Source organism: Fomitiporia mediterranea (assembly GCF_000271605.1).
Source record: "Fomitiporia mediterranea MF3/22 unplaced genomic scaffold FOMMEscaffold_15, whole genome shotgun sequence".
Taxonomy (NCBI): domain Eukaryota; kingdom Fungi; phylum Basidiomycota; class Agaricomycetes; order Hymenochaetales; family Hymenochaetaceae; genus Fomitiporia; species Fomitiporia mediterranea.
Window position 1 is genome coordinate 615,720 of NW_006760400.1, and position 23,216 is coordinate 638,935.

The window sequence follows — 23,216 nt, forward strand, 5'->3', positions numbered from 1 at the left end:
CATACAGTCTAAAGGATTAGCCAGCTCTACTTCATAGGAACAACAGTGAAGGGAGTTACTAAAGTCACTAGAGTAACATCACTCTAGCAAAAGGTATATAAGGAGGCCAGTTTGGCCCTCAAAGGATAGTTTTATCAACTTAAGTTACCTAGTACTTGGAAGTACTCTACTACTAACCTACTAGGCTACACTTGTAGCTTGACTAAAGTAGGACTCCTCTACCCTCTTACTATACAAGTCTACAAGTCTTACCCTCTATACTCTATTCTGTTACTATTCCTAAGGATTAGGACTAGTAAAGTGAGTATATCTTACAAGACTTGTGTCTCAGAGAGTTATTCATTATATGGTAGTACTGAAAAGCAAAAACAGTTGCATTCATGCCTTATATACTCTATAGTAATTTTAGCAATATGTCACTTTATAGTAAGGCAAAGTTAATCAGACAAAATTAATGGCCTGAAACATGCTGTAGTGGCTTACCTAAATTTAGTTGAATATTGCATTTATTAATAGAGTTTGAATACCTTGTAAAGTAACAATATAAGTTAGTGTAGCTTCAGTTGTGAGTAAGAAGTCCTGCCACAACCCTGTCAATGCCATACCGGACAGTGGCGATTACGTGTACTAGTAGTAGTACACAATCACCATGTCTCTGGCTTGCACCAAATTTAGAAGAATGACCGAATCAGGTGATTGCCGAGCACAGTGTTTGGGCAATCCGTCCAGACCCGCGAGAAACATCCTTCTGCGCACCTACACTCGCCGTCATTAGGCACCAATATGAGCAGTCCAGACTCAGATACCATCGCTTCTGCAGCGAAAATTGATATATTTGATAGTAAAGGGAACAAATTGCCTTTCGGAAACCTCTTCTCCTCTTCAAAGACCATAGTTGTCTTTATTCGTGAGTGTGCAGGTCTGAAAGCACTATAACTGTGCTAATGTATTCTTATATACAGGTCATTTCTTCTGTGGTGTAAGTGCATTTATGCAATTTCGCGGAAGAGTTTGTTTTACGACTGTCGTCCTTTATATTTCGCAGTCTTGTCAGGTATGCAGTTAATATTCAAAATCTACACTGTCAATCCTTTGACACGCAGGTTCATAGGCGTATGTTTCGCAACTTGCAGGTGTCTCTGAATCTGCTTTAGCGGAAGCCAGTACCAAACTCGTTATCATCGGTTGTGGTGACTGGTCGTTAATTGAGGGGTATAAAAGCAAGCTCTGCCACTCGTAGTCTTGGTCACCTTCCTCTTACACCATCCTTTTACAGAGGATACTGGGTTCAAGGGGGATATATACGCTGAACCTTCTCGGGATCTCTATCAGAAACTCGGGATGTCGTGCAACTTGAACCTTACTCCTGCCGGCCAGCAGAAGCGGAGTTACGTTCGTCCGTATTGGGCGAATGTCCTGAAGAGTTTCTGGGTGAGACCAGTTGTTTTCCCTACTCCAGAGACCTGCTTTCTCACTATCGCATAAATATAAATAGAATGCAGTGGTCTTCCACCCACTACAAGCCTTTACTGGCAAGCAGGGCAAGGTCTCACAGAACGGAGGCGATTTCGTTTTCGGTCCAGGTCTGTACTAGATATTTCTTTAGAGTGACATTTATCTGAGGATGTGATTCTAGGTAATACGTGCGAATTCGCGCATGTCATGGAGCACACGGAAGATCGTGAGTGTCTCACTCATTTCGTAGCGGCTCAGTGCTTACGTGGACTTAGATGTTGAGGTTGCGGACCTCATGAAAGCTGCTGGTGTCAAAGTATGATTAATTCGCCTAGCCTTCTACTCAGTTATTGTACTTGTAGTACGAGAGTCATCACCTTCTTTGTGCAGTCTAATTACTATTCAGTTGTCCTGTAATCGTGAGAAATGCATGCCATAGTGAGAACCAGTAGAAGGAAATCGAAACGCGACGCGTGTACTGGAGCATTTACCCCTCCTCAAGTTTGACCCACCATGGCCGCCGTTGCTGGACCAGGACAGACGCCAGTCTTCGTTATGAGTATGTAGTTCTACTACCAGATTGTCTCCTATATCCTCATATGGCCTCTGTAGATACTGCGCCAGAACGACAATCTGGTCGCAAAGCCCAAATTTCTAACATAACTGCAGCAAAAGTTCGTACACTAAATCGTTGCCATAGGGTCATACTTATACTTTCTTAGACTGTCGCAGATGTCATTCGAACATGCCTTGGCCCGAAAGCTATGCTTAAGATGATTCTCGATCCTATGGGTGGTATTTTGTATGTTGCAGTTTCGTTTAACTTGCCGCACCTATTAATCGCTGTTCAAGGCTTACGAATGACGGAAACGCAATTTTACGAGAGATAGAAGTGGCACATCCCGCAGCGAAAAACATGATTGAACTAAGTCGGACGCAAGATGAGGAATGTGGAGATGGGACGACGAGTGTCATCATTCTTGGTGCGTGTTGTGCATGTGCCTTGTAAAAGGTTTTCACTCATCCATGCCTTTATAGCCGGTGAAATCCTTGCACAATCCCTTCAACCGTTAGAGAGGAATACGCATCCAGTCGTCATCATCTCTGCGTTCAACAAAGCATTACAAGAGGCGCTCGAGGTTATCGAACGAATATCCATCCCAATCGACACATCAAGCGATGACGACATGCTCGCTCTCATAAAAACCTCCATCGGCACTAAGTTCGTCGTACGGTGGTCGGAACAGATGTGCAAGCTTGCCTTACAAGCTATTCGCACTGTCACACAAAACGACACGGGAGTAACATCTGTCGACATTAAGCGTTATGCACGTGTTGAGAAGGTACCTGGCGGCGAGATCGAGCAATCGTGTGTCCTCAGGGGAGTAATGCTCAACAAGGACATCACTCATCCTAAAATGCGACGTCGGATTGAGAAGCCTCGAATTATTCTACTGGATTGTCCACTTGAATACAAGAAAGGCGAGAGTCAGACAAACATCGAAATATCGAAGGAGGAAGACTGGAATCGCGTGTTGGAGATTGAAGGGGAACAAGTCAAGATGATCTGCGAAAAGCTCATTGAGTTTAAGCCGGACCTCGTCTTTACTGAGAAAGGCATCTCCGACCTTGCACAGCACTACCTGCTCAAAGCGAATATCACTGCAATCCGAAGGGTTCGAAAATCAGACAATAACCGTATTGCACGAGCTGTTGGCGCAACGATCGTAAATCGTGTCGAGGACCTGCGAGAATCGGACGTTGGCACGAAATGTGGGCTCTTCCATATCGAAAAGATCGGCGATGAATATTTCACATTCCTCACCGAGTGCGAGTCACCCAAGGCATGCACGATATTGCTTCGAGGGCCGTCGAAGGATATCTTGAACGAGATTGATCGTAACCTAGCAGATGCAATGGCTGTTGCTCGGAATGCGATTTTCAACCCGCGTCTTGCACCCGGCGGCGGTGCAACGGAGATGGCGATCAGTGTGGCTCTTCAAGCAAAGGCACGCAGCATCGTCGGTGTCCAGGGACAGCCTTTCCGTGCTGTCGCAGATGCGATGGAAGTCATCCCTCGTACACTGGTGCAGAATGCCGGTGGCAATGCGATTAGGGTACTGACTGAGTTGAGAGTGAGTGAAATTCATCAGTAGTTTTCGGCTCTAGATATCTTATTCCGTTATCATTTAGGCTAAGCACGTTGCTGGTGAACATTCTTGGGGCATCAACGGCGATACGGGCAAGATTGTTGACATGAAGTCCTATGGACTGTACGAGTCTGCTAGTGTGAAGGTTCGTAAAAATGTTCCTTTCACTGCACTACCTAATAGTGGTTCTTCGCGTTTCTCAGGTACAAATTCTCAAAACCGCTATCGAGGCGGCTCGCATGCTCTTGCGTGTTGACGATGTTGTACAAGCCGTACGGAAGGAAAAAGGTCAACAGGAGCAGGGTCCGCCTCCAGAAGAGATGGCGGAGTAGGGTTAGACCATAGAATGGGATAGCAAAGATATGAGGTGGTGATACGGGTGTGTGTCTTTAGAGAGCAAAAATAAATACTTGAAGAAATTCATCTGCGTCAGTGAGCTTTACTGGTCTATCACCTGGGAAAAGAGAGATGGGGAATGAAGAGTCCGAACAAGAAGAAAACGCAAATTATTCTGCTGAAATTTAAAAACTGAATAAATGCAAGCTTTGTTGTGACAGGCGCGCGAGTAACGATGTGACCTGCGCGTGATGCCGTGGGAACAAGAGCCTCAAGCCTTCGACACCGACTTATGGACTCAGAGGGGCCGCAGCGTTGCTCTTGGACTTTCCGGCCATCCAGACAGTCTGTTGACGACGGCTGCGCGCTCGCAAGGCTCGGGTTAAGGCTGTGTACACTTAAATCTAACAGACAGGGCCATGAACCGAAATGCTGAAGAAGGCACGCCTGAGACGCCTCCCTCGCACGGTCTAGCACACTCGCGAAAGCGCCGACGGTCTTCCTCGCCCTTGGATGGACGCGGTGGAAATAAGAGAAATTTAGAGAGGCTCCCTCCAGGTGTCCTGCTTCTAGCTCTGCCAGGTCTGCTCGCCGTGCCACCGAACCACAAGTCACAAGTAATTAGCTACGGATTATCTCTTGCTGCGCTGCGCAAATGCGTAGCATTGGGTGGGCTCTCACCCGATATTGAATGCCGAGCGTGGACTGGTATCGCTGAGCTGGGACTCAGAATTGTTCATGCCGGATGGACTCAGAGTGAACATTTCCCGTGGGCGAGAGGTTTGGACTTGGAGGTAAGCCTTTTTGGTTTTGCAACTTCTGCTTAAATTCATAGCGGCAATTCTGACGTTTTTTGGTAGGTCGAGAATGCGATTGGAAAAGGCCTACTTATTGCCCAACAAAATCCTTCTCTTGTGGTTTACAAACAAACGTTGGCGCTTACACACGCTCGTCTCGCTCATTGGCAACATAACGAAAAATATTCTCGTACGCTCCTCAAGCGTCTTGTCTCGACATTCTCTGTACCCAAGAATTTCGAATTTGCTTGTACTCCACCATCGCTCGTCTACTCCACTCACCTTACAGGAATTTCCCAAGCCCTCACTCGAACGCCGCCTGATCTCAAGGCAGCTTTCAGCACGATTCAGGATCTCTTATCCGCCTCGGAAGCGCATGGTGACCCGCCTGTAACATTGCTCACACACATCCTACGACTGCGTACCTTAGTCGATGCCGGGATGTGGGATGCTGTTGGCGATTCACTGGCATTTGCAGAGTCTGCTCTCGGTTTATCATACAACGATAGTAGCTCTCCTCCGACGGAGAAAGGAAAAGAACGGGCGAAGGAGGAGTTCATGAACTTTGAGGATCCGTTCGAAGCCGCAATGGCTATCCATACCCTTCTCATGGGTGTCGTTTACTACACTCACCTTGGCAAAGCAAAAGCTTCATCACCACGTCTGTCACATCTTCATGCATTATTAGACTCCGATGCTTTAAGTCTATTCCCGAATGGGACCATTGATGTACGCCTGTTGCTTTTCGATTGACTTAACATACTAAAATCGTCTGTTGCAGATCTCTCTTTCATCCGGACCTCCGCTTACGATTAAATGCACACATCCTCGAGTACTGTACCATCTTGCCTACCTTGTAAGCAGCGTCTCCAAGCGAGATGCGGTTGGACGGAGGCCGAAACGCAAACTATTCGCAAACGGAGGATTAGATGTTTGGGAGAAGGAAATCAAGAAGGAAATTCCTTGTATGTTGTCCTTCCTGTCAATTTCGTTATGATCCATTAACATCAAATAATTTTCAGTGAATCCTTGGGCCGAGCCGCGAGATGCTGAAGAAGTCGACGAGCGAATGGTGAAGATGAAGGCTGATCTTCTTTCAGAGCTGGTTGCTGTACGTAATATTCGAACGAGCATATTGGTTGTATGCTAACCCTTTTTAGGTCTGTATCATGCGAAGTGAATTCGAGGACGCCTCTCATGTAAGTACTAACCTATATAAATATCTGCGCATTCTTTTCAGCCGATGTATTCGTATTTTAGCACCTTGATGAGCTTATAACCCATACTCGCACTTTCTTTCTCTTCACGACCTACGCTGCCCGCATCACGCTTCATCATGCACACCTAGCTCACGCTCTCAAAGATACTGACCGCGCTTTACAATGCTATGCTGTTGCTGCAAACCTTGCGGCCGAGGGAACATTCGTGAATGTCTCTGCCAGAGCCGGAGGCCTAGCCTTGCGCATCGCAAATGGTGAAGGCGCGAGGACGGACCTTATATGGGAAGCTGAAGTCCGTTCCGTTGTTGACGCGTGCCGTGGGATGGGTGGTACTCTTGAAGCTATTGGCCATGTCCTGGCTGCGTGTCTGTCTCCGGAGATCCTTGCTGCAAAGTGGGCTGCTAATCTCCGTCATATCTCTCCTCTTGGCTAATTGTTGTGGCTTTCGTCTTTGCAGAACACATCTTAAGTATGCACTAGACATTGCTTCTGAGTCTCAAGACAACCACCTGCGCGCTCTTGTTCTCGCTTTAGTGTCTGCTTTGTATTTGCGAACTGCCGAGCAACATTCCAAGGCCATGTTGGAGACATGTGGACAGTTAGCTGCAGGCCTCGGAGCTGCACAGAAGGGTGGTCAGCCAAACGACGGCGCGCAAGCCGGATCTTCCAGAGAGGGGCGTACACCGTCCTCAACCACGTCTGTTGGTAATGCTGCTCTCGGGCTATGGGTTGGACAACGATTCCTTGGTACGTTTACAAGGCTTCGGGAGTTCACTTGTGGCATAACTTATATTTTATGTTCTATTCAGAAATATATCGCCAGGAAGGTGACGAGGCCAAGGTGCGACGGCAGGAGGCATTGAATTCACGACTTGAGGCAGCTGTAGAACAGCTCGATGTTCGACGAAAGGTACTCATCGGTGAGGCAACTCTGCCGTAATGCGTCGTTTTTGTTTTCCTCCCCTTCTCTGCTATCTTTATTGCTTTCCTCGCTTTCTAGCCGCTTCCCCCCCCCCCCCCCTTCTATTCCAGCACGACTGTGCTTTACATTCTGTGCCTTTGACTTCTCATCGATAAACATCGTGCATTCAACAATCATCAACGCAAACGCATCTAAGGACTTTCGTGCTCTCTCGACCTCGTTCCTCCACGCATTTTTTGGCCTGTAGTCTCACTTGCTCATCATTATTTCCATCGATTCTCATGCTTTACTCCCATTCATATCACATCACTGCAAGAATTACTCTGTAATGTACCATTTCTTACCTCATTGCTAAATACTCGTCTGTTACTCGAGGCTTCTTTAAGGTTCCCTGATTTATATTTCGTTCTATTCTCTTTTGTTTGCGACACCCGACCCGTTCATCACCAGTGATTGTTCATCTCGTCGTTCACCTTGCCGCAATAACCCATTTATTCGTAGTCTAGCATTTACTATACTCGTGTTATTTCAGCTAACGAATTCGTATATGGATGTTACTGAGATCGGCAACTTTCACTGAATCACCAGAGGTAGAGACCCATTCTGAGGCATGTAACACTTGTTTTGGCTTCAAATCTCGTAAAATTCTTTTGTCGGAATGTGATTTTGCTTGTAGCGGATTATTAATATTATTTTTACGCAATCTGGTCACGTGCATCACTAAGCGGCTCTGCTGCAAGCAACAAACCATCTGCAGTGCAGATTCATGTACTGTCAATAATCTTGTCTTACAACCTACAAAATACCTCAATATCTCAGTATTTGTTGATACATACAGATGTAACTTCTTTTGATCCACACCCGCCGACTCACTTGGTTCATAACCTATGCGTGAGTGTCCGACCTCGTTACTCCTTATGCTGCCTACATCACGCTGCTTCACACACACCACGTCATTTACTTGGCGATAGCAACTGTGCTGCCCAATGATTATTTTGTCAGCGAGCGGGAACACGTAGTGCGATCCAGGGTGAACTCGGTTGCAGTTAAAACTGATCCAACCTCTCCTACAGGCCGAGTCGGAGTTGTGTGAATCAACAACGTTCGTTATATCGACTGTATTCGTTTGAGCACCGTTGCTGGGCACGATTGATATCCAACTAGGGGCGGTGACAGTGGCGCTCAGGGAGAAAATGAAAACATCCGTCGACCACAGTCGCTCAGCTTACTTCAGCATCATGATGCGCAGATAACAGTTTACTTATTACCTGCAAGTGGGATCCGTGACAACGTTCCACACAAAGGTGTTCGTCAAGCACTTGCACAGAGTAGATAACCTAAAGTGCACCGGCACCAAAGAAAGGAGACAGTGTGGATTGCGCAGGCAACTATTCTCGAATAATTACGCGTGCTTGGTGTAGCTGGAAAGCCCAGTGTGTTCCGACATGATCCAACTGATCCAATGATTGCCGTGCACCTTCTCACAACCTTCCTTTTCCAAAGTATTCCGTGGTAACATTTATCGATTTCGAGATTGTAATGTCCTTGTGGAGGATAAATTTAGGTATGTGGAATTATGAGCGCTCGCGTAGGATCGCTGCGATGCTATCACAACGTATTGTCCCGACATGAACCGCATTGTCCCCAAGTTGCTCAGTACCTTCCATTTGTTCGACTCACATATCCTCGACCATGCAGCTATTGACATCCTTGCTGCTCCTCATTATCCTCGCACTTCGAGTACAGACTCAATCAGGACCTTCCAATTGGACAGCCTCTCCATTCAATCCTCCCGCTCTTCCGCTCGCTGTCCGTTCGCCTTACCTCAATGTATGGCTTGCACAGGGTAATGATCCTCTTTCGCCGTTCGCTGCAGGTTCCTTTCCCTGGAACATGCGTGAAGTAAGCCCACACACTTTGAGTTAGGCATTTCTTCGTCTGACACCATAATCTCATTCCTGCAGAGCGTGGACTGGTATGCAAGTGCTGTAGTAGACAACAAAGAGTATAGACTACTTGGTGGGTACTTTAACGGGGAGAATACCCCGAATCAGACAGCAGTTGAATTTACTGCAACGAGGACATCGTTTCTCCTGTCTGCTGGAGGAGTTCAGTTCAACATGTCCTTTCTGAGCCCCATAGAAGTAAGTCTCGAGAAAGTGGACTGAAGGCACACATTTTACAAGTCATTTCAGCCGAAAAATTTCACACTCCAGTCACTTCCTTTCGCGTACCTATATATGACTGCTCAATCTACGGATGGCCAGCTGCACCGGGTTCGCATGTATACTGACGTTGCTGGCTGTGAGTTTCTCTCGGCGAAAATCGGGCTCGAAATTTAACATCCTGCATTTAGACCTCCTCGCGGGTAATACTGGCCAGGTTGTCGGATGGTCGTCTGAAGACAGTACCGATTATGTTGTCCTTAACATGCAACTCCAAAACCCAGTCCCATTCGTCGAGAACAATATTCACCCTCAGGATGCAACATTAATTAACGCATTTAAGAAGGTAAATTGTCCTCTATGATTTTCCCTTGTTGTCAGGCGTACGACTTGTCTTGTGTTTAGATTGGAAGCGGGACGACTTCGTGGGCTATAGAAAATATTGATAAAACGCGGGGTAGATTTGTCGGCAATCCATCGGGTGGCCTTCTAGACAATCAAGCAGATCCTCCTTCGACCTTTCGAGCCGTTTCATCGTACGTATTTGCTTTCCTCTATACACACAACTCTGAATGCTAAATAGAGTGCAGGGGAAGTAATACACCGGTTATTGGGATATCGATTGACTGGGGAAATATCAGTTCTACACCAGAGCCTGCTGTGTGGGCCGTCGGTGTCTACCGAAATCCGACGATACAGCATCTAACGCCAGAAGGCTCCTTCGAGAATAGGAGTCCGTATTTTGCATCAGAGATTAGTGATCCAGTTGCCGCTGTATGTGATATTGCTCCTTTAGACCTTTTGCGATTCTTACATGCCCGAATGAATAGGCAAAGTTCGTGCTAGATGACTTTCCGCGAGCATTGTCTGCAGCACAAGCTCTTGACGCGCAGATTCAGACAGATGGAGAAGAGTTTTCGGCCGAATATGCAGACCTTCTCGCGTTAAGCGCACGGCAGGCAATGGGATCTATGGACATCACAATTCCTCCGTCATCGGGTGGATCATGGGATACATCGGATGTGCAGATTTTCATGAAAAACATTGGGAGTGTCGGTTCTGATAACGAGTTCGTACTTATTAAATATCTCTTCTGGCACCAAAGCAAATTGACTGCTGGCCGTTGGACAGGACTACAACGAGTGTGAATAATGTGGATGTACTTTATGCAGCATTCCCCATTTTCCTTTATCTCAATCCCGAAATAGGGAGATGCCTTCTCGAACCTCTCCTTGAGTACCAGGACTCCTCAGCCTACAAGTTACCATATGCGGCGCAAAACATTGGTATCATGTTTCCTTTACTGCAGTCGGCATGAGTTGACAGTTGCGTAGGCACGGCGTATCCGAGCGCAACTGCCAATGGCATCAATGACCCACACATTTACGGCGTGGATGGTAGTCACTTCTTCGTGCGTATGGTGCATCGCCTCTAACAGCCTCTACTTTAATAGAAACTGCAAACATGATTATAATGACTTTGGCATATTCAATGGCCTCAGGAAATGGTACATTGATTGAAAGACATGTAGGTCTTTCCCATTATTGACAGTGCAGATCATGTACCCACACATCATTCCAGTACAACCTAATGCGAAAATGGGCGATATACTTGAGTAGCAATGCAATTACCCCTTTCAACCAGTAAGGCTAAAATTTCGATCTAACTTACAGTTGAAACTAACTACAATGCTACTAGATCATCTGGAGACTTTAGCATAAACACTGATTTCATAAGTCCCAATCAGACAAATCTTGCATTGAAGGGAATTATTGGGATCGCGGCAATGGCCAGAATCGCCGAACTTGCTGGTATAACGAGCGATCAACAGAATTTTAGCGTGAGTGATGTCAACAAACCTTGCCAATAAGTCACCGACTTAGACTTTACTCTATCCATTAGGCTACAGCAAATTCCGCCTTGGAATTCTGGCAAGACCAGGCACTCTCTGCATCACACGTCAATTTCTTCTATGGCAATTCCAGCTCAAGTGGATTGATATACAACCTTTACGCTGATAAGCTACTCCGCCTTAATTTGGTTCCCGATTCAGTGTATACGCTGTTAACCGGATTCTATCAGAACGAAGCAGGTGTGTGGCATTGACTCCTCGACCTAATGTCTGTTCGACAACTCAGTTCTGCAGCTTCTTTTAAATATGGGTTACCGCTGAGTAACTCACCACCTCAAAACACGACGTCGAGTGAGTGAACGTTGTGATCTGAACCAACCATTTCATAACTAGATTCTATTACCTCAGATTGGATGATGTTTGCTGCGGCGACGGTAAAGAGTGATGCAACACGAGACCTCCTAGTATCTCAGATACATGCCTACGCGTCAAATAATCTTAACGAAGTGCCTTTTACATCGATATATGACCCCATTAAGGGTCTTGGTGGCCCGGGGACAAGTGCAGGCATAGCTAGGTGCGCTCCCCATTCCACGATGGTAACATTCAGAAAACTTATCCCGGACTCAGCCCCGCCCAAGGTGGAATGTTTGCGTTGCTTGCTCTAAAGTGGGTATTTGCACCTCTGTTCCACTCAATTTTGGTAAATTTCACATTTATTAAAATATCTTAGTACGACATCGAAGTCAGTTAGCGTACCATTCATCGACCCAGCCTCTAATGGCTCGAGCAAACCCAACGCCGGTCTTATCGCCGGAGTGGTCGTAGCATGTGTAGCCATTGTTGCTATCTTGGCTCTTGGCCTTTATTTCTTCTGGCGCAAGCGTCGCGCACGGCGGAGTGAAGAACAATTTGTGACAAGCAAAATTGAACCGTCTGGATTCGCTCAGCCATTCCTTCTATCGCCGCCGACCTCCGAAGCATACACTTACAGCGCGGTAACGAGTAACTCTGCGGTAAAGACTTTTAACACGTCAAGCTCTACGCCCTCGGGGCCAGACAACTCTTCCCGCGGTACACACTTGCAGTCGGAAGGAATGAGAGGAACGGACGAAAAACGGGAGGTGGTCATGACGAGCGCGACAGAATCGCAAATACGAAATTCAACTGAGCCTAATTCGCAGGTGGGAACAGACCGCTCGCAAGGCGTTGAGGCGCTACGGTCGGAATTTGATTCCCTGAGGCAAGAAGTAGAACGGATCAGGCAAGAACGACGTGTTGCAGAGGAGGCACCGCCTATGTATTCAGACCCAGACCTGTCGTGACAGTCTTGGACCTTATTGCTCTACCTTTTCAATCTCACTTTTTGTGTTTCTCTCAAAGCATTATCATTAAGGTTTCCCTGACATGGGTTGGTAGCACATTGTAAAATACTCAACGGATTTTCCGGTATCACATCCACACTCTACAATCGTAACTCTTTGTTTCATATTTGATTTGCTTTTCTGGCATGTTGTGCAATAAATACTGTTGCCTGTACAAAATACTACTCTAACTGTTAAACATTGCAACAGCACAGGTCTGTCTGCTGACTTCAATATGGTTTTCACGGATAAGCTTCGAACATAAAGGCCAATGGTACCGTAACATTTCAGTAAGTGCTGATGTCATCGAGTAGTGTTACATGCTGCAGTATTCACAAGCACAATTGTGGCCTCAAAACTTCATATTCAATGACAGGTTTTATTTTGTGTATTTCTGAGACCGTGGGAAAACATACCTCGTGGTCTTTGACTCTGTTGCTGAGCACTGTTGATCTCTCATCTGATACGTCCAATAGCGGCAGTGCTCAGGAAGAAAACGAAAAAGGTTCCAATCAAGTAGCTTCGACCAGTCGTAAGAGCATTATGATGCACTTAATAGTCAACTAGAATTTGCCGGTTTCACACACTGCAACGTTTCACACACAGAAGTTGTTCGTTAACTCTTTCATAGGACGGCATAAACTGAACCACACCAGCACCAAATAAGGGGATAGTATGGACTCTGGACACAACTACCTTTGAATTTTTGTGGCTCAACAAGTGCTTTGGTGTGTTTGGAACGTGCAATAAGTTCCAACATGATCCTGTTGATTCGTTGATTGCTGTGCATCTTCTCACAATCTTCTAGATCTGTTGAACTGTTCCAAACTTCCAACCATGGCGCTGTTGACACCTTCTATGATGACACTTTTCCCGATTCGAGGCCATAACGTTCTCGAGGACTAAATAAAGTATGCGGAACAATGTGTGCGCGCGCAGCATCGTTGCGATGCTGTTATAACGCATCGCCCTCTCATGCAATCGCTTGCCTGCGACTTGCTCAGCACCCCCGTTTGTTCCACCGATTCATCCACGACCATGCAGCTATTGACATCCTTGCTGCTGCTCCTCATCCTCCTCGCGCTACGAGTACAGGCTCAATCAGGACCTTCCAATTGGACAGCCTCTCCATTCAATCCTCCCGCTCTTCCGCTCGCTGTCCGTTCGCCTTACCTCAATGTATGGCTTGCACAGGGTAACAATCCTCCTTCCCCGTTTGCTGTAAATTCCAACCCCTGGGACATGCGTACAGTAAGTTCACACCCCTTTACTTAGGCATTTCTATGTTTGACATCGTATTCTCATCCTCCCAGAGCGCGGACTGGTATGCAAGTGCCGTAGTAGACGACAAAGAATATAGACTTCTCGGACAGTATTTCGAAGGGGAGAATACCCCGAATCAGACATCAGTTGAATTTACTGCAACAAGAACGTCATTCCTCCTTTTTGCTGGAGGTGTCCAGTTCAACATGTCGTTTCTGAGCCCCATAGAAGTCAGTTACACGAAAGGAGACTGAAGACAAGTATCTTACGAGTTATTTCAGCCTAAGAATTTCACACTCCAATCACTCCCTTTTGCGTACCTATACATGACTGCTCAGTCTACGGACGGCCAGTTACACCGGGTTCGCATGTACGCTGACGTTGGTGGCTGTGAGTTTCTCTCAGCAGGAATTGGATTTGAAATTTAATATCCCCGCATTTAGTCATCATCGCGGGTGATGACAGTAAGGTTGTCGAATGGTCGTCTGAAGATACTTCCGATTATGTTGTCCTTAGCATGCAACTCCAAAATCCTGTCCCATTTGTCGAAAACAATATTCACCCCCAGGATGCTACATTAATTAACGCATTCAAGAAGGTAGATCGGTCTTTGCACTTTTTTGTAATAGCGGATGTACGCATCCCCCTTATCTTGGTTTTAGATCGAAACTGGGACAACATCGTGGGAAATAGCCAACATTGATAAGACGCGAGGTCCATTTGTCGGCAATCCATCGGGTGGACTTCTAGACAATCAAGCAGACCCTCCTTCGACTTTTCGAGCTGTTCAATCGTGCGTCTTTGCATTCCTCTATTAGCATAGCCTGAAATGCTAAATAGACTATAGAGGAAGTAATTCACCGGTTATTGGGATATCGATTGACTGGGGAAATATCACCTCAACGCCAGAGCCTGCTGTGTGGGCCGTCGGTGTCTACCGAAATCCGACGATACAGCATCTAACGCCAGGAGGTTCCTTCGAGGATAGGAGTCCGTATTTTGCATCAGAGATCAGTGATCCAATTTCCGCCGTGTGTGGCATTTTTCCTTTAGGCCTCTTGCAATTCTTACATGCCCGAATGAATAGGCCAAGTTTGTGCTGGATGACTTTCCGCGGGCATTGTCTGCAGCACAAGCTCTTGACGCGCAGATTCAGGCAGATGGCGGAGCGTTTTCAACCGAATATGCAGATCTTCTTGCGTTAAGCGCACGGCAGGCAATGGGATCTATGGACATCACAATTCCTCCGTCATCGGGTGGATCATGGGATACATCGGATGTGCAGATTTTCATGAAAAACATTGGGAGTGTCGGTTCTGATAACGAGTGCGTACTTATTAAATATCTCTTCTGGCACCAAAGCAAATTGACTGCTGGCCGTTGGACAGGACTACAACGAGTGTGAATAATGTGGATGTACTTTATGCAGCGTTCCCCATTTTCCTTTATCTCAATCCCGAAATAGGGAGATGCCTTCTCGAACCTCTCCTTGAGTACCAGGACTCCTCAGCCTACAAGTTACCATATGCGGCGCAAAACATCGGTATCGTGTTTCCTTTTAATGCAGTCGACATGAGTTGACAGTTGCGTAGGCACGACGTATCCGAGCGCAACTGCCAATGGCATCAATGACCCACACATTTATGGAGTGGATGGTTGTCACTTCTTTGCGCATATGATGTATCTCCTCTAACAACCTTTACTTATATAGAAACTGCAAACATGATTATAATGGCTTTGGCATATTCAATGGCCTCGGGAAATGGTACATTGATTGAAAGACATGTAGGTCTTTCCCATTATTGACAGTGCAGATCATGTACCCACACATCATTCCAGTACAACCTAATGCGAAAGTGGGCAATATACTTGAGTAGCAATACAATTACCCCTTTCAACCAGTAAGGCTAAAACTTCGATATGACTTATAGTTGAAACTAACTACAATGCTACTAGATCATCCGGAGACTTTAGCATAAACACCGATTTCATAAGTCCCAATCAGACAAATCTTGCATTGAAGGGAATTATTGGGATCGCGGCAATGGCCAGAATCGCTGAACTTGTTGGTATAACGAGCGATCAACAGAATTTTAGTGTGAGTGATTGACAAACTTTGTCAATAAGTCACCGACTTAAGCTTTACTCTATCCTTTAGGCTACAGCAAATTCCGCCTTGGAATTCTGGCAAGACCAGGCACTCTCTGCATCACACGTCAATTTTTTCTATGGCAATTCCAGTTCAAGTGGATTGATGTACAACCTATACGCTGATAAGCTACTCCGCCTTAATTTGGTTCCCGACTCAGTGTATACGCTGTTAACCGGATTCTATCAGAACGAGGCAGGTGTGTGACATTAATCCCTCGACCTGATGTCTGTTCGACAACTCAGTTCTGCAGCTTCTTTTAAGTATGGGTTACCGCTGAGTAACTCACCACCTCAAAACACGACGTCGAGTGAGTGAACGTTGTGATCTGAATCAACCATTTAATGACCAGATTCTATTACTTTAGACTGGATGATGTTTGCTGCGGCGACGGTAAAGCGTGATGCAACACGAGACCTCCTAGTAAAGCAGATACATGACTACGCGTCAAACAATCTTAACGAAGTGCCTTTTACATCGATATATGACCCTACCAATGGTCTTGGAGGTCCGGGAACAAGTGCAGGCATAGCTAGGTGCGCCCTTCTTTCTACGATAGTGATTTTTAGAAAGCTTATCTCGGACCCAGCCCCGCCCAGGGTGGCATGTTTGCGTTGCTTGCTCTGAAGTGCGTATTTGCACTTCTGTTCCATTGGACTTCTGTGATTCTCATTTGTTAAAATATCCTAGTACGACATCCAAGTCGGTTAGCGTACCATTCATCGATCCACCTTCTAATAGCTCGAGCAAACCAAACGCCGGTCTTATCGCCGGAGTGGTCGTAGCATGCATAGCGGCTGTTGCTATCTTGGTGCTTGTCCTTTATTTCTTCTGGCGCAAGCGTCGCGCACGGCGGAACAAAGACCAAATTGTGACAAGCAAAACTGAACCGTCTGGATTCGCTCAGCCATTCCTTCTATCGTTGCCGACCTCCGAAGCATACACTAACAGCGCGGTAACGAGTAACTCTGCGTCAAAGACTCATAACGCGCCAAGCTCTACTCCCTCTGGGCCAGACAACTCTTCCCGCGGTATACACTTGCAGTCGGAAGGAGTGAGTGGAGCGGACGAAAAACGCGAGCCGGCCATAACAAATGCGATTGAATCGCAAACGCAAAGCTTGGCTGTGCCTAATTTGCAGGTCGGAGCAAACCGCTCGCAAGTCGCGGTACTGCGCTCAGAATTTGATTCCCTAAGACAGGAATTGGAACAGATCAGGCAGGAGCGTCGTGTGGCGGAGGAGGCACCGCCTACGTATTCAGACCCAGACCTGTCGTGATGGCCTTTGGACCTAATTCCTCGTGCCCTTTTATTCTCGCTTTTTGTATTTCCCTCAAGGCATTATCATTTTTATTTCCCTGGCATGGGTTGACAGGACGTGGTAGATTATTCAACAGAATTTCTGGTTTCGCATCCAAATTCTATCATTGTAACTGCTTATTTCACGTTTGATTTGCCATTCTGGTCCGGAAATGCTGTGCTATACCCGTACCCTTACAAAATGCTATTTCGACCGTTAAACAAATACAACAGCATGGACTCGTCTGCCAAATTCGATATGGCATTGTGACGGATGAGCTCTGAGGCAAATAGGACTCTTCAGTACCAATGGAATCAGTGGTGTTACTGTTTACATAATGTTCAACGTAATTCGACATTCTCCTCAACCTTGAAGTCAAATATTCAAATATTTCAAGCACTTATCCTCTTCTGTCAACTATATAAGGATATTTGATGACTAAATGGCATGTGCACCCTGGTAGATTCTATAGTCTTTAAAATCCATTACATAGTATCCAAGATCCAAGATTGTGTATGTATGTACAGTGGCAGTCAAAAGAGTGTAATACTTTTTGATTACAACAATATATCTACAGTCATCAATGTAAAAATGTGAATGACTGCCTGCCTTTTAATATAATATATATTAAAAATTTAGCTAAAGAACACTTTATACAGTTGAAAATACCTTATTGCATCATATTATAATGCATAAATTAAATATTGCATAGCTTTCTGCCTAATCCCAGCTCAGGATAAGGGAATTATGCACAAAAATAGTCTATTGCATATTGCATCAAGATTTGTAAGAAAATTATGCAAAATTCTGAGCATTTTGGGAAATTAGACTGCTTACTGTTGTGATTTTTGTACCCAAAAGCCTCACATATTGTTCTCTGACGTACTTCAATACAAAAAGAATGTTTCTGATTGACATTTCATTACTTACAATGTCTTTGATGCTGCCACAAGACCAAGATAGGGCAGCAAAGATCTCTTCATGATATGTGGGGGAAAGTTATTTGTATTGACTAGCTTTTTCTATCTTTTTGTTTCTACAGATTCTGACTGTATTTCCTTGTATTACAAACTATTCCTTGAGTTTTACAGTGATATACACATTTACTATACTTGTCATTGTCTTGGTTGTCTTTCTTGATGCTCTAAATATGTGCTTATTTTCTTGTCATAGTGTATATGTCTTCAAATATATTGAAAAGTAATATTGAATGTTGGGTTCCTAATTAAGTAATGTTTTCGCACGGCTACCATAATGCATATTGCTCATATTGCATAGGTCTGAGGACTCTCCCAACATTATGCAATAAGATATTTTCAACTGTATAATGAAAGCATATACATTTTTAGAAAAAATCACTGAGGCAATTCCTGCTTCACTGATCAGTATGAATCATGTATATTTTCCTGTCAGAATACTATGTGCATGTTAATCAATCAGGTGGAAATAAAGGCTTAAGAACTTGGTCAAGTTTTGTTTTGAGCTGACAGGCTCGGTAAGCCACACTGCATCTCCGAGACCGTGGGAAGACTCCGAAGAGCACGCCTCGTTGCATTTTGAGCTCCGTCGCTGTGCACTATTGATCTCATCTGACATGCCCACTGATGGCAGTGGCGGCAGCGCTCAAGAAGAAGCATCATGGCGCAGATAACAGTTCACTAGAATTTGCCAGCTCGACAAATGGTATCGTTCACACAGTACAGAAGTTCCTCGTTCAGCTCTTGCACAGAGTGGCATTGATTAAATGCACCGGCACTAAAGAAAGGAGGATAATGTGAATTCTGCAAGCAACTACTTGTGAATAATTGTGAGTTTTCGGTGTATACATGATCTATTGATCCAACGATTGCTGTGCCTCTTCTCACGACCTTCTGTTTCAAACTTCCCAAACATGGTGCTGTTGACAATTTCTATGGTAACATTGTTCAGATTCGAGGCCAAAACGTCCTCGAGGAGGACAAATTTGAGTATATGGATCAACGAGCGTGCCTGCAGGATCATTTCGATGCTGTCACAGCGCGTTGCTCTGTCATGGATCTGCTTTGTCCTAAGTTGCTCGGTCTTCCGTCTGTTCCATCCATACATCCGCGACCATGCAGCTATTAGCACCGTTTCTCCTCCTCATTCTCCTCACATTTCGAGTACGGACTCAATCAGGACCTTCCAATTGGACAGCTTCTCCGTTCAACGCCCCGTCCCTTCCGATAGCTGTCCGTTCGCCTTATTTGAACGTATGGCTTTTACAGGGTAACAATCCTCCTTCACCGTTTGATGTAGATGTCAACTCCTGGACCAGAGGCACAGTAAGTTCACATACTCTTAACCCAGACATTTCTCAGTCTAACATCATGGTCATCCCTCAAGAGCGCAAACTGGTATGTAAGTGCCGTAGTAGACGACAAAGAGTATAGACTACTTGGCAAGTATTTTAACGGGGAGAATACCCCGAATCAGACAGCAGTTGAATTTACTGCAACGAGGACATCATTCCTCCTGTCTGCTGGAGGTGTCCAGTTTAACATGTCGTTTCTGAGCCCCATAGAAGTAAGCTTCACGAGACTTCCTTCAAAACGAGTGTCTTATAATTCATTTCAGCCGAATAGTTTCACACTCCAATCGCTTCCTTTCGCATACCTATATATGACTGCGCAATCTACAGATAGCCAATTGCACTGAGTTAGAATGTACGCCGACGCTGCTGGCGGTGAGTATGTTTCAACGATGCGAAACTTTGACTGGACGTCGGTGCTTTGCATTTAGACCTCATTACGGATGACACACATAAGGTTGTCGAATGGTCGTTTGAAGATACCTACGATTATGTCGTCCTTAGCATGCAACTGCAAAACCAAGCACAACTTGTCGAGAATAACATTCACCCTCTAGATGCTACATTAATAAACGCATTCAAGAAGGTTAACTATTTTCTAAGCTGTTTTTATATTGGCACGTGTACAACTTCTTATTGTTTTGTTTTAAGATTGGAAGCGGGACCACCTCGTGGGCAGTAGAAAACATTGATAAGACGCAGGGTAGATTTGTCAGTGTAAGGATAGGTAAGGAAACTAGTACTAAAGTATATAGGACCTTACAAAATAATCTGGAATGTAAGAAACAAGGTGTTTGAACTAGATCTACCTAGGGAAATAAGGAATCATAACATACACCCTGTATTTCATTCATTACTACTTAGAATACATGTTCCAAATGATAATAGATTATTCTCTAGAAGGGAAGTAGGACAAGTTACTAGATTAAACAATGAGAACAAGGAATGGACAGTAGATTCAATTGAAACTCATATAGGACAAGGGACTATTACTTTGTTCAAAGTACTATAGAAGTCTAGAGATTACACATAGCTACTCTATAATAAAATTGTACACTTTGAGACATTAAAGGAATACTTAGACATACTTAGAATTGATTCTATTAATGTACTAACTCTAGGAAAGGGAAAACTCAATACTAATGACTCTTAGGTTAGTATCAGTCTAGTAAAACATGAGACAACCTTTTAAACACAATACTACAGTATAGACATACAGGTAGACATATGTAAAGGCTTTAAAAACTGTACATATAGTCACTTTACTATACATATCATGTCTACTACTTAAGAATCTGTTACTCATACATTTGCATCCACTTTTCTACAAGGTACAAATATGCCTCATCCTCCTCTACAACTCTTAGTTAGCCCTCAAGCACAACTAATCATACAGGATTAGGTTACTCACAATTATAGTACAAGTACTAACTATGTTTTTGATTGAGAGGAGCTTAAGAAGATTGTAGCTTTCTCTAGAGCTATCCACAACAATTCCCTCAACCCTACTATACAACTCCTAGAGTGTTATCTCATTGTATTACACTTGTATAACTTCTATATTCCTTCTCATACAAGACTGAGCCTGCTACCACTGTTTTAAGACTGTATTCAATATACTAAGATGATACAAGTGTTCCAGGACTTTGTATACTATAAGAACATAGTTTCAAACTAAGGTAAATGTGTATATATTCTGTATTATATTATTACAAGTACATATACCTTACTGTTTTACTTAGGTGCAAAGTGTAGAGTTGAGCAAATCAATAATGGAACTGTTATATTCTACTCACACAACTGTAAACACTCTTAGATCAATTCACAATTACTCTTGATGTCCACCAATCTTACTTTAGTACTTGATATGAGTACTCTGAACTTATTCAACACTCAAGACATTACTCTACTACTGAATCTACTACTTTCCACTCAATCCAACAGTTATTCTAACTAATCTACTGTGAGTTCTACTAGTTCTACTACAGAACATGTTCAAGTCAGACAGGAACACATCCAGTCTACTATAGGACTGATCAAAGACACATTCATAACTGTAGAGAATGTCCTAACACAGTAGTACTAAACTTTGTAATAAGTTACTAATGTTTTCTTTTGTTTTTGTATTGTTATTTCATTTATTCTAGTACTAACTCTCTTAGCATTTAGGACTAAATGCTGGAGAGCAAGTGTAACAATTGTGCTACCTGTGCATTTGCACAACATGTGTTGTAGGTGCTTGTGAGTGTTTTCCTTTTTGTTCACTAGACTACCCTGTATCCTACTACACATGTATACACATATATAAAGGGTTTTTGAGCTAAGGGTTAGTGGATTCTTTCTCCTTCTCAGTAGAAAATTACTAGGTTATCCTAGTCAGTAGTTGAGTGTGCTGGTAAAGAGAGAATCTTTGTATAAGGCTAGTATACTCACTGTCTTGGTAGATTCATGTTTTTTGTAGAAACATACACTAGATTGTTTAATTCAAAGGAAGAGGGTTGTCTGTGTCTATTAGTATGTCTAGTTTGCTTTACCCTTGCCTGAAGGATTGTATTGTGTGCCTATAGTATTGTATCCTTTACTTTCTGAGTGTAAGTCTTTACTCTAGGATATTCATCCTTCTTAGGATTGTTTCATATCAAGTTCCTTAGCATTTGACTGTAATTTAGAAAGAATAGTGTATATCCTATAGTTTCTGACCTTACTGTATTGATAGTATACTTGATCATAAGTAGTTTATGTATCCAATCCTTTTGTTTAGGAGAAATACACTGTCTGAGCATCTGAGTAATTGTTCTGTTCATTCTCTCAGTTAATCCATTAGTCTGTAAATGATATACACTCAATAGCTTCAATTTAATACTTATAAGTTCATATAATCTTCTCCAAAATGTACTAGTGAATAGGGAATCACAATTGCTAACAATGTAATTAGACAGTCTATACAGTTTATAGATGTTTTCAAATACTATCTCTGTAATTTCTCTTACTCTGTATGTTTGCCTAGTAGGAATAATGTGTACCATACTAGTTAATAAACAAATAACTGTACAAATCATATTAAAAGGTCCTAAACAGTTCTTTGATTCAGGAAAAGGTTTAACAAAGTTCATTCCTATGCCTTCCCAAGGCCTATTAGGTACTAAGAGCAGATATAGTAAACCAAACAGTTTCTGATTGTTAGGTTTACTGATTTTGTATGTATGACACAAATTACAGTAGGAATTAATGTCTATAATCATATCTTTCTACCAAACTTGTTCTCTAAGGTACAAAAGTGTCTTTTAAGGTTCTAAGTGTGTCAAAATAGAATGTACATACTCTATTACAATTTCCCTAGTGTTTCTGTTGTGTATTAGAATTCTGAGTATGTAAAGTATGTACCTCTTACTCTCCTAGTAAAATATGAGTCCATTTTTGACATGAAAATTCTGGAAGTGTTTCAGATCTTGTAATATCTGATTGAAGAAGTTATCCTCATAATATCTGCCTTTGAGACATTCTGGGAATTGTAAATCTGGTGAAGATTGAGCTATAATATTAGGTAACTATAGTTTAATCAAGTTTCAGAGTTGATCAGTAGTATTCTTTAGTACTAGGATGTTCTAATCATTAATTTCCAATCTAATATTATTGTCTGAATGTCTGTATCCTTGTGTATTACTTTCAGTGTCTGGTACATTTGTAGGTGAATTTATTTCATACAAATCTAATTGTTCAGTGTTCTGAGGCAGTGTTTCTGATACCTTACTGTGTGTATCCATTTCCTGATCTTGCTCTGTGTTCTCTAGTATTGTGAACCAGCTTCTAGTCCTTGTAGTAGGCCTGACCTCTGTTTAGAGGTCTGTCTGTGAGTTTCTAGCATGTCTGGTAATTAATCTAACCTTTCTACTATACAGTTGACTTGTAATCAA

At 43.7% G+C, this 23,216-nt stretch overlaps 6 protein-coding genes across 6 annotated transcripts; all 6 read left to right on the forward strand.

The window, feature by feature from the left end:
* The first annotated feature begins 763 nt into the window (after positions 1 to 763).
* Positions 764 to 1,870, forward strand: FOMMEDRAFT_23431 (uncharacterized protein). Its single transcript, XM_007270848.1, has 8 exons — positions 764 to 907; positions 963 to 979; positions 1,046 to 1,054; positions 1,112 to 1,220; positions 1,277 to 1,431; positions 1,496 to 1,583; positions 1,637 to 1,681; positions 1,731 to 1,870. The coding sequence occupies exons 1-8, from the start codon at positions 784 to 786 to the stop codon at positions 1,775 to 1,777; spliced, it is 594 nt and encodes a 197-aa protein (XP_007270910.1). The 5' UTR covers positions 764 to 783; the 3' UTR covers positions 1,778 to 1,870.
* Positions 1,871 to 1,944: 74 nt separating this feature from the next.
* Positions 1,945 to 4,004, forward strand: FOMMEDRAFT_143042 (T-complex protein 1). The gene is made up of 7 exons (XM_007270965.1): positions 1,945 to 2,014; positions 2,068 to 2,129; positions 2,178 to 2,257; positions 2,308 to 2,438; positions 2,494 to 3,590; positions 3,649 to 3,750; positions 3,809 to 4,004. The coding sequence occupies exons 1-7, from the start codon at positions 1,969 to 1,971 to the stop codon at positions 3,935 to 3,937; spliced, it is 1,647 nt and encodes a 548-aa protein (XP_007271027.1). The 5' UTR covers positions 1,945 to 1,968; the 3' UTR covers positions 3,938 to 4,004.
* Positions 4,005 to 4,360: 356 nt separating this feature from the next.
* On the forward strand, positions 4,361 to 6,898 carry FOMMEDRAFT_95808 (uncharacterized protein; the record flags this gene model as incomplete). The annotated part of the gene is made up of 8 exons (XM_007270911.1): positions 4,361 to 4,735; positions 4,802 to 5,467; positions 5,520 to 5,703; positions 5,761 to 5,849; positions 5,899 to 5,937; positions 5,999 to 6,351; positions 6,416 to 6,705; positions 6,768 to 6,898. The coding sequence occupies 8 exons, from the start codon at positions 4,361 to 4,363 to the stop codon at positions 6,896 to 6,898; spliced, it is 2,127 nt and encodes a 708-aa protein (XP_007270973.1).
* Positions 6,899 to 7,953: 1,055 nt separating this feature from the next.
* On the forward strand, positions 7,954 to 12,359 carry FOMMEDRAFT_170841 (uncharacterized protein). The gene is made up of 16 exons (XM_007270966.1): positions 7,954 to 8,782; positions 8,845 to 9,024; positions 9,076 to 9,184; positions 9,237 to 9,391; positions 9,451 to 9,581; positions 9,636 to 9,819; positions 9,876 to 10,114; positions 10,177 to 10,331; positions 10,380 to 10,442; positions 10,499 to 10,572; positions 10,627 to 10,688; positions 10,744 to 10,886; positions 11,188 to 11,248; positions 11,306 to 11,474; positions 11,528 to 11,566; positions 11,631 to 12,359. Exons 1-13 carry the CDS (start codon positions 8,573 to 8,575, stop codon positions 11,199 to 11,201), a joined length of 1,719 nt encoding a protein of 572 aa, XP_007271028.1. The 5' UTR covers positions 7,954 to 8,572; the 3' UTR covers positions 11,202 to 11,248; positions 11,306 to 11,474; positions 11,528 to 11,566; positions 11,631 to 12,359.
* Positions 12,360 to 13,098: 739 nt separating this feature from the next.
* FOMMEDRAFT_161395 (DUF1793-domain-containing protein) lies at positions 13,099 to 16,952 on the forward strand (the record flags this gene model as incomplete). Its single annotated transcript, XM_007270967.1, has 18 exons — positions 13,099 to 13,152; positions 13,201 to 13,512; positions 13,575 to 13,754; positions 13,806 to 13,914; positions 13,968 to 14,122; positions 14,187 to 14,317; positions 14,372 to 14,555; positions 14,612 to 14,850; positions 14,913 to 15,067; positions 15,117 to 15,179; positions 15,236 to 15,309; positions 15,364 to 15,425; positions 15,481 to 15,622; positions 15,683 to 15,872; positions 15,927 to 15,983; positions 16,041 to 16,209; positions 16,263 to 16,301; positions 16,364 to 16,952. 18 exons carry the CDS (start codon positions 13,099 to 13,101, stop codon positions 16,950 to 16,952), a joined length of 2,904 nt encoding a protein of 967 aa, XP_007271029.1.
* Positions 16,953 to 19,066: 2,114 nt separating this feature from the next.
* FOMMEDRAFT_161396 (uncharacterized protein) lies at positions 19,067 to 19,649 on the forward strand (the record flags this gene model as incomplete). The annotated part of the gene is made up of 3 exons (XM_007270968.1): positions 19,067 to 19,276; positions 19,338 to 19,517; positions 19,569 to 19,649. The coding sequence occupies 3 exons, from the start codon at positions 19,067 to 19,069 to the stop codon at positions 19,647 to 19,649; spliced, it is 471 nt and encodes a 156-aa protein (XP_007271030.1).
* Between the last annotated feature and the right edge of the window lie 3,567 nt (positions 19,650 to 23,216).

Coding starts and splice junctions, on each gene's coding strand:
- FOMMEDRAFT_23431 (XM_007270848.1), top strand. CDS start 784: ATGAGCAGTCCAGACTCAGATACCATCGCTTCTGCAGCGAAAATTGAT. Junction 1,221..1,276: donor GTTAATTGAGGGGTATAAAA/GCAAGCTCTGCC, acceptor ATCCTTTTACAG/AGGATACTGGGTTCAAGGGG. Junction 1,682..1,730: donor CATGGAGCACACGGAAGATC/GTGAGTGTCTCA, acceptor ACGTGGACTTAG/ATGTTGAGGTTGCGGACCTC.
- FOMMEDRAFT_143042 (XM_007270965.1), top strand. CDS start 1,969: ATGGCCGCCGTTGCTGGACCAGGACAGACGCCAGTCTTCGTTATGA. Junction 2,130..2,177: donor CTAACATAACTGCAGCAAAA/GTTCGTACACTA, acceptor ATACTTTCTTAG/ACTGTCGCAGATGTCATTCG. Junction 2,258..2,307: donor GATCCTATGGGTGGTATTTT/GTATGTTGCAGT, acceptor TCGCTGTTCAAG/GCTTACGAATGACGGAAACG.
- FOMMEDRAFT_170841 (XM_007270966.1), top strand. CDS start 8,573: ATGCAGCTATTGACATCCTTGCTGCTCCTCATTATCCTCGCACTTCGA. Junction 10,443..10,498: donor ACACATTTACGGCGTGGATG/GTAGTCACTTCT, acceptor CTACTTTAATAG/AAACTGCAAACATGATTATA. Junction 10,689..10,743: donor GCAATTACCCCTTTCAACCA/GTAAGGCTAAAA, acceptor CAATGCTACTAG/ATCATCTGGAGACTTTAGCA.